Source organism: Metarhizium robertsii (assembly GCF_000187425.2).
Source record: "Metarhizium robertsii ARSEF 23 chromosome Unknown MAA_Scf_8, whole genome shotgun sequence".
NCBI classification, from domain to species: Eukaryota; Fungi; Ascomycota; class Sordariomycetes; order Hypocreales; family Clavicipitaceae; genus Metarhizium; species Metarhizium robertsii.
In genome coordinates, this window is record NW_011942226.1 from 1,705,549 (window position 1) to 1,714,893 (window position 9,345).

General features: G+C 49.6%; 2 protein-coding genes across 2 annotated transcripts; both read left to right on the forward strand.

Moving 5' to 3' along the window:
- Window positions 1-1,590: 1,590 nt before the first annotated feature.
- On the forward strand, window positions 1,591-3,264 carry MAA_09783 (F-box domain, cyclin-like protein; the record flags this gene model as incomplete). Its single annotated transcript, XM_007827781.1, has 1 exon — window positions 1,591-3,264. One exon carries the CDS (start codon window positions 1,591-1,593, stop codon window positions 3,262-3,264), a length of 1,674 nt encoding a protein of 557 aa, XP_007825972.1.
- A 2,820-nt stretch (window positions 3,265-6,084) lies between these two features.
- On the forward strand, window positions 6,085-7,424 carry MAA_09782 (uncharacterized protein; the record flags this gene model as incomplete). Its single annotated transcript, XM_007827780.2, has 7 exons — window positions 6,085-6,340; window positions 6,862-6,909; window positions 6,942-6,962; window positions 7,022-7,042; window positions 7,097-7,117; window positions 7,172-7,192; window positions 7,255-7,424. 7 exons carry the CDS (start codon window positions 6,085-6,087, stop codon window positions 7,422-7,424), a joined length of 558 nt encoding a protein of 185 aa, XP_007825971.2.
- Window positions 7,425-9,345: the final 1,921 nt, after the last annotated feature.

A 9,345-nucleotide genomic window follows, 5' to 3' on the forward strand; every position in this document is an offset into this window, starting at 1 on the left:
TAGGAAAAAAGTATTCAACCAGGGCAGATACCAGGCTATACAGAAATAGGGAAAAGAGGCTTGCCAGCGCAGCCGCAACAATATCACACGGGACCGATCTAATGCCAGACCCCGAGCCCGAGGCAAAGCCTGACATCAAGCCAAAATCTACTCAGAATAAGAGAGGAAATTCGGACATAATTAGCCGGCCTCGTTTTAAAGGGCCCGTGCAGGCGTTGGAATAAATTTGGCAAGACTGGCTGATTGGAAGACTGAGCGTGAGTGTGACAATGACTCAGTGAGTGCTTAGGGTCAGTAGCTTTATTCATCTAATAGTAGTCTCTGGTATTGAAAGTCCTTGACTTTTTTAAGGCTTGGTTGATTAAAGAGCTCCTGTTGATACAAGAAGTCAGTAAAGATCTTCTGCTCTAGGTCCCGTGGTGTCACACGGAAATGGCGTTGGTTACACAAGGGCTACGGTCACGGGATTAGGGCAGAAGGCTCTCACCGACTTCTTGTATAAATAGACGGCTTTGGTCCCTCAAGGCCTTAAGGAAAACCAAGGACCTTTGATACCAAAGACTGTTATTAGATGAATTGAGTAATTGCTCCAAGCTAGGCCCTTGTCACACGTGGTCGTAGGCTTCGTGTGATCGTGTGACAGTAAGAGTGTCTGAGTACGTTAGTGGCATACGGCTTAAGTCTCTGTTTGTCGTCTATGAATCTAATTATTCTGGGAGTGGCGTTTTGTACATGTACACTAAGAAATTGTGGCGTCAGACGATGTTAGAGTCTAAGAAAGCCCGGTACTGCCACCAGTCTTGCCAGGCGGTCGTCTTAGAATTATAGTTTCCCGTGCTGAAGTAGTACATGGACAGATGTGGATCATATCTGAGGAGGAATCATCCGTGGGAATGCACTTGGGGCCAAGTATACCTTGTGTTTGCCGAGAGAAAAGAGAGGCTGTTTGGAATGGCTGGCACGTCGTCGTTGTGACTGCCAGTTTGGCCTCGTCGTATCTTGCCCACGTGCCGAGCTTATTTTCTATTGCTACTATTTATTCCATTTTAGCTTTGAGTTTTATTTCAGTCTAAGGACTTGAGGCTTGAAATGGCACTTCCCATGACTCAGTAGGCTCAACGACGGGGAAGTCACTTCAGACCCGACAGGGTCACGTATAGAATTCAACAAAGTAGGCGTGAAGAACGGTTCCATTTTGTACAAACCAACTCAAAATAGCCTTGGCGCTAGAATATGGTAGGTTCACACCAGCATAACCTTGGAAAAGCCGTAGTGTCTGCAGACTGGAGGCTTAAAACCACGTAGTCTTTTTCCATCATTATAAAGATGTCTACTCCCCTGGTCGAGAAAAAAAAATTGACCTACCCAGAAGTAGTTCTCAAAGTCATTTCGATACACTCGATTCTCAAGACCCATTACAAAGCAAGTTTAACTTAGGATTTGAAGCTCGATTTCGCTGCAGACACTCCGTCGTATTACGAACTTTACATCACAAGCGGAAATACCGAGTGCTTCTGCCCAACACCAGTCAACACTGGCATCAATCAGAACAATCAGCTGCCTCTGGGACCACGCAGCTAACTTATCGCGATGGACAGGCCTTCTTTACTCAGGCGTACTACATCTTTTGACAGTCTCACGGAACGTGTTGCTGAGGGTCCCATTCTCTTCGATCATACCGGGATTTATGCCCCAGCTGTTCCTGTTCTGGAAGTGGGCGGCGTTACAACTGAAGTCTCCAACTCATCACAGCAAGTTCCAGTAAAGAACTCGGACAGACAAGAGAACCAAGTTGGAGAGGAGAACCCAATCATGGAGGAGGCTGCGGTTGGGGAGGAGCGACAAGGGGTAAAAAGGAGATCGACGTTGCAGAATTTCTTACTGGAGACCCTCAAAGCGGCCTATATGGTAATGCGGCGATATTTTCTCAATCTTTTGAAAGATACGGCAGCCACTTCCCCAGTGGAGGACGCGCAGGAAGTCGGTTCAGCATTCCCTCTCCTAGAATTGCCCAGTGAAGTTGTGCTGGAAGTCATGTTACATCTACCGGCACCCTCTTTGTATTGCCTCCGCCAGACTTCTACCAGGTTCATGAAACTCTTTGATACACATTACTTCAAAGAGTTTCACCGAGAACCTGAATCACCGGGAAATCACAAGCGGCTTGATGTATCTCTGCTCACCCACGCGCAGAGGAACGACGTCGCCAATTCTCTACATCATGACATGTATTGCACCGCCTGCCTTGCGGCCGAAGATTGCGGGACGATAGAAAAAAGATTAGAGACGCTGCGCAGCTTGCAATATTGCCACGGATGTGGTGTTCTACACGCAAGGGCAGTCTTCCCCGAGGACAATGCAGCATATGGAGTCCCCTCCAATGAGCAAATCTGCATTGGATGGCTCCAACGCTTTACGGTGTGCGATCACACTCTCGTTAGGTCACTGTCATGGCATGACCTCATAGATTTCCAAACCATTGTCGCCGACATGGCGTGTGAGATTGCATGCACCCGTCGGTCACACCAGCCGCAACCGAGGGTCGGTCGATTTTGGAAAACCGGATCCGCATTCCCACGGTTCTCTGCTACGCTGGATTCAGAGGTGAACTGGACTCAGCATATAGGGTATGGATGGGATCTGCCTTTACTCGACCTTGAGCGTCGATCTGATCATACTGTGCCCGCCATTCAAGAAAGGCTGTCCAAGTTGGTTGCAGATGCGTTGCACAACCACAAGCACAGGCTGTGCCCGCACATTTCTGCCGATAGAGAGATTCGCAAGTTTGTTCAGTCTGGCATCTGCAATTGCTTCGCAAAACATGACATTTACCACCTTGGCATGAAAGCCCCATGGCCCAAAGGATGTGAGTGTGGACGGCAAGTGACGCTCGAATGTCGAATCTGTGGTGCGGTATACATGTGGCATCTTGCCATGGGACAAGTCATTCTCTCGCTTCGCTACTCGTGGTATGTCCAGAAGCCTACTAGCTTTGGATGGCTGGGCCTTCTAGGGTTTCAAATCAAGTTTTCCTCTCGGGACAATCAGCATGTCCTCTGGTGTGATACCCCGGACTGTCGGACGAACAAGAAGAGGCGGTGGGAAGCACTCGTGAAGGAGAATGTTAGGAGGGAATATTTTGAGGGCCTAGATGTTGAGTCTATTGACGTTGATTATCAAGACGGTTACATTGACCCTGATACGACTATCGATTACAAGGAAATGGAAAAAGCGAGCGAGGAAGGTTCCTTTCAGACCTGGTAATGTGACAAGGGCTCGATTAGAGGGCTTGGAGCAATTTGGCTCAATCATCTAATAACAGTCTATGATATCAAAGGTCCTTGGTTTTCTTTAAGGCCTCGTTGACTAACGGGGTCTTTAAATACCAGAAGTCGGTGAGGGACTTTGCCCTAGGTCTCGTGACCGTAGACCTTGTATAACAGAGCCATTTCCGTGTAACAGGTAACAAGAGCTGGTAACAAGATATGAGGGTAGCGGGTGCTCGCAATAGCCGACAACATACTGGATCATTTTCAGAGGCCGCACAGAGAGAGAGAGAGAGAGAGCCAAGATGTAGATATTTATAGCCTGGATATTGGTGATCTTAGGCTATGGGCTTTGATTGCTGGATGTTGCTTGCTTCATGCCAGTTGGTTCAGTAGTCAAACCCGATAACCAGCCTGACACTCATACTGAAGCAAGCTAAATCCAAAAGTGTGGCACTGATAATAGACGCGTGTATTGTATGCACGATGTCTTTCGGCAGCACGTACTGCCGCTGCCGCCGCCGCCGCCGCCGCCTCCTCCTCCTCCGTGGAATATTGATATGCGTGAAATTATAAATTCATGTACGTACCGCGCTTTCCGATTGTCTCACTTTTCGATTGCCCGAATTTCGACAGCTGCCTGCTCTTCTGTGAAGCGTTAAGATGCATAAAATAGTGATAAAATTCGGGTATTTACGCACTACGTTTCTCAACAGCACGGCTTCGGCCAACAAGGCATAAGCCTCGGCGACTTCGGAACGCTTCTCAGCGGCCTCTGCTCGGATTTCTACAGCAAATTCTTCCTCAAGCATTATTATGGCTGGAGTGGCGCGGGTGTTGGTCATGGTGTTGTTGATGTCGAATCCCACTCAACTCGATTCCTTGCAGCCGTTATTAACGTGGGTTAGCATCCACGGGCGTTATTTTTAACGTGATCTGTCTCCTTATTCCACACGATGCAGTACCCGACCGCCTCGTCGCCCGTCTCGTTGCCATTGTCGTCGTCGTCATTGGTCTCGTCGTGGCCGCCGCCTTGTTAGGAAAGGACGGAAGCTATCTGAGTTAATTCGTGCGCAGAAAAGGCTACTGCCATCTTATTAGCGGAGCTTCTCCCTTCCTCCAGTCAAGCTTCTTTGTGCTAGGCAACAAGACTGTCCGCTGTGTAGCAGGAAAAAAATTGTGAGAGGAGACAAGGCCAGGCCAACGAACCTGCTTTTGTCCCCCCTTCAAACGAGATGCTTCTTGTGGTTGCTGATGGTGTCGAAGGCTATCGTTCCTCTCTTTTGTTTTGCATTGTGGTGATTTGGGCGAAGACGTCGTTAATTTGCCTCTTTCCGCCGAAAAGAACGGAATTCCCTTGTCCAAGTTTACCTTCGGCGTATCGTCAATCTTGGCGGTGCGGGTCGGATGCGTCGCCACATACAAAAAAAAGCATGGTGCCAAAGTGAAGAAAATGAAATGCTCTTCACTCCGTGAGGATGGAATCTTGGCTGGATACCGTGCCATCATTTGCTGTATGGTGTTTAATGGCTGGCAAAACGCTGGTTTTGTCCACAAGCCCCGAGCTGGTCCACGCGATGGAGTTGTGAAGTGGTTTGCAATAGCTCGGAACAAAGGGCCCAAGTTTCATCGTAAGGAAGCGGGTGCTGTTATGACTGGCATTTAAACAGCGCAAAATAGACAATACCCAAATGTCTGGCCGGTCCATGTCTCCTTAAGTGAAGTCTGGCGCCAATTGGCCACAGCTGCCTTATTTGTGCCGCCAGCTGTTGACACTTGACAATACAGCGGCTAAAGCTGCCACTTAATAGAGGGACTCGGGCCACAGTCCTTTGATTGGATGGCAAAATTATTCCCAAGACGCCAACGTTGAGATATTTGGATCAGAGACCAAAGGCTAGAGCGACCGGAGGAGGGATAAAATGTTTTTTCGCACTCATCGAGCTACTTTCCTGGTATACTACGATATCGTCAAATATATTTGGAAATGCATGGACACATTCCACGATACAATGCATGCCATACTGCAAACCAAAGGTCACGACGATGAAAACAATATGGAGGCGATGAAGCGATTCGTCAATGCCATGTGAAATCCAGACGTGCTCTTGCCGTCCTCGAATGGTCTGGTGCGCTCCGTCCTGGTCCGCCTCCTGGCAAAGGGACAAGGAAAGTGACAAGGAAAGTCCTCTTGCCCGGCACGAACAAGGTTTACAGGAGGAAGGAAAAAGACCTGCTGCCGAGAAGACAGTAGCCTGCCATGAGCAAGTTCGATCGGTTTCTGTCCTGTTCCAACGAGGTCGCGACAACCACAACCCCCATCATCGCCGTCACCGTCATCATCCTCATTGTCTTCGTCCAATAACAACCATAGCACCATCACCACCACCAGCCACGATGATGGAACCAAGAGAAATCGCTCTCACCGTCCTCGGGGCCATCACCATTGCCTTCGCGGCATTCCAGCTTGGCCTCAACTAGAGCCCAGGAGAAGCACTGTATGTACAATGCACGAATCCATTATTCTTCTATCCAAGGTAATATCAGATTCCCCAGTCTTAGAGGAAGTCTCATGCATGCACCCATCATTACTACATGGTTTGACATTGGATATAGTAGGAAAACAGGCTCGGGAGTGCGCGGCACGATGCGACGACGGCGACAGCAGCGACCTATTGGACTCGCTTCCATGTGTCTGGCCCGTGTTGAGTAGGCAGACCATCACGTCAAAACAACACCCGTCGATGCCAACCCGCGTTAACAACGGCTGCAAGGGATCGAGTTAAGGAGGATTCAACATTGTTAAGGTATTCTGCCCATGAAGCCGACGACGACGACGAAGACGGTAACGATGAGGGACTACGCCAGGGCGGTGTCCACAATCATCGGCGTTTTATACAGCGTATCCCCGATAGTGCTCGACACTTTCACCATCACCGCCAACCACCAAACACCACCGTCACCCGTCCCCGTCCCCGTCCCCGTCCTCAGCAGCAGCAGCAATAACAACACCACTACCACCACCACCGACGACGACGACGATGACGATGACAGGGAGGGATTACGCCGTTGCGGTGAGCGTTATTATTGGTATATTTTATAGATGAGTTGAGTAAATTGCTCCAAGCTAGGCCCTTGTCACAGCGACGGCCACTACAGCCTCCACGGCAATAACAGCACCATCGCCAACCATCACCATCACCATCACCACCATCACCATCACCAGCTGCAATGGACTTGAGAGACATCTTTCTCACGGTTTTCGGGGCCATCACCCTCTGCCTCGGGTCGTTCCAGCTTGGCATGAATTAGGAGTCAGACAAGCGGGCGAAAGAGAAGCTGTGACAAGGGCCTAGCTTGGAGCAATTACTCAATTCATCTAATAACAGTCTTTGGTATCAAAGGTCCTTGGTTTTCCTTAAGGCCTTGAGGGTCTAAAGCCGTCTATTTATACAAGAAGTCGGTAAGGACCTTCTGCCCTAATCCCGTGACCGTAGCCCTTGTGTAACCAGCCAATTTCCGTGTGACAGAAGCACGGTACGTACGATGCACGAATCCATCATGACTCTATTGATTCTAACGTTGGATTGTACAGAAAAGGAGTGCAAGAAATTGGGCAAGTCTTATACACGCATCGGTTATCGTATGTCATTGGTTCTAACGTTGATCCCACAGACTTGGAGATTGCAAAGCTGGGTAAGCCCCATACACGCATTTTTTTTATTGTATTACTGGTGCCAACATTGATCCTACAGTCAAGGACGAATTCAAGCGGGGTAAGTCCCATACACGCATTTTTTGTTATGTTTATTAATTCTGATAATATATAGAGCTGGAGCAGCGAAAGCTTGGTAAGTTTTATGCACTCATATATTACAATGTTTATTTGTTCTAATAATTCATAGTTCTGGAAGTAGACAAGCTGGGTCAGTCTAATGTACACATCTTCCAGTCTTTTATTCGGCGATTTAACAATAGACAATGGCAGAGTACGACGCCGCCCAGCGGCAGCAGCAGCAACAGCAACAGCCGCCTCCGCCTCCTCCTCCCCCGCCTCCCTCACCTCCCTCGCCTCCCGCGCCTCGTCTCCCCTCACCTGTCACCGCCCCTGCCACTGCGGCCAGCGCCCCTAATGGCAGGATTCCATGGCGTTGCTAGGTCAACCCCCTGGATGCCAACCCGCGTAAACAACGGTAACGTGTTGAACGAGCAGACAAATCACGTTCAAAAAAATATTACCCGTAGAGGCTAGCCCACGTCAATAACGGCTGCAAGAGATCAAGTTGAGGAGGATCCGACATCGTCAAGGCTTTCTGCCCATGAAGCTTGACGCCGACAGCGAAGACAATAATAATAGAAGAGAGGAAGAACGTCTCTGTGACGGTATACAGCGCCGTAACCGCCGTTCATAAGGTGGACTGGTGGTACTTGAACTAGAAAGCGGACCGCTAAGCAATCGCGGCAGAGGACCAGGCGCGTGAGAAGCACGGTACGTGTAATGAACGAGTCCATCGTTACTCAATTATTCTAACGTTAGATTCTACAGAGAAAGAAATGAAGAAGTTCACAGCTGGCAGTTCACGTCTGGTCTGAGTGTAACCACACCAGATGTGCATCGTGCATAACAGTTGGCCTACTAGGGAGGCGGCCAAGGGAATTCGGCCGAGTTGACTGAGTTGGAAATACAACAGCAATTTACACAGCGAATATGGCCGTTATTGGAGAGGGTTTTGGAAGCCGCAACTCCATGAATTTGATGATATTGATCATAGATGCAAATCTCTGCTGAACACACTTAAAAACCTGGAAATTGACCCCTTTGTCTCCTTGTCGAGCCCCTGAAGAACCCCGCCGTGACCCTCCATCCAAACTTGACCCTAATTTGAGCTAGCCCTAGAAGATGCAATCGTCACGACTAACACCCTGTGAATATCACCTTTTTTCCCAACAGATTGAGGCTCTCGAAAGGTCTGTTGCAGGTCAACGGTATCAAATTTCACGCCGTTGGGGGGGTCGCCAAAAGCTTCTCACGAACTCCATGCAGCAAGTTGCTTGCCAGCGTTACGTCTACATGCCGCAAAGCCTCGCTTTCCCCAAGTAAATTTTGGATTCGACAGGCCACGACCTGTTCCTAGGTGGCCTGTTCTTGCCACGGGTTTTCACCTCCTGCATACCGGTCAACAGCGACACTCGGGCGGACAGCTCTTTACTTGATACGATGTAAAACCCATAAGTGCCTTTGCCTTGGGGAAACGATTCCCTCCTTCCTGCTTAAAGGCAGAAAGGAAAGAGCGATAACAACTACGGCTTCCACCACATATAATAACACTACCACCAACACTTTCACTATTACCACTACTCTCCCTGTCCCCGTCCCTGTCCTTGTCCTTAGCAGCAGCACCACCACCACCACCACCACCACCAACGACGACAACGACAACGACGACGACAACGATGACGACGACGACGACGACGACGCTGACAGGGCGGGATTACGCCTTTATAGTCGGCGTAATTTTGGGGATTTTTTGGGGCGTGTCCCGTATCGTGTTCGACTAGAAATCGAACACCCGGGCCGTCGCGGCCGAAGCCCGGGCCAAGGAGGCCCATAATTGGGCGCGAGCGGGCGAGGAGCGGGCCAAGAAGGCCCATGGCTGGGCCGGAGCGGGCGAGGAGAGGGCCAAGGAGGCCCATGGCTGGGCTGCAGAAAAGCATGGTATATATTACACACGAATCTATTATAGTGGATCGAAGTTGACACCAGATTTCACAGCCCTCGACGTCGTGAAGTCCCGTAAGTCTCATGCATGCACCTATAATTCTTTCTCTTGGTTCTAATGCCTGCACCTATAATTCTTTCTCTTGGTTCTAATATTACGCAGGGCTGGAGATCAAAAAGCTGGGTCAGTCTATTGCATACATCCATTTTCAGTATTGTACTTGGCGATTTAACATGAGATAATGGCAGCCGACGAGGAGGAGGAGAGGGAGGAGGAGAAGAAGAAGAAGAAGAAGGAGGAGGCCCAGCTCCGCCGCCGCCGTCGCTTTCGCCGTCGCCTCGCCCCCCCCGCCTCCGTCG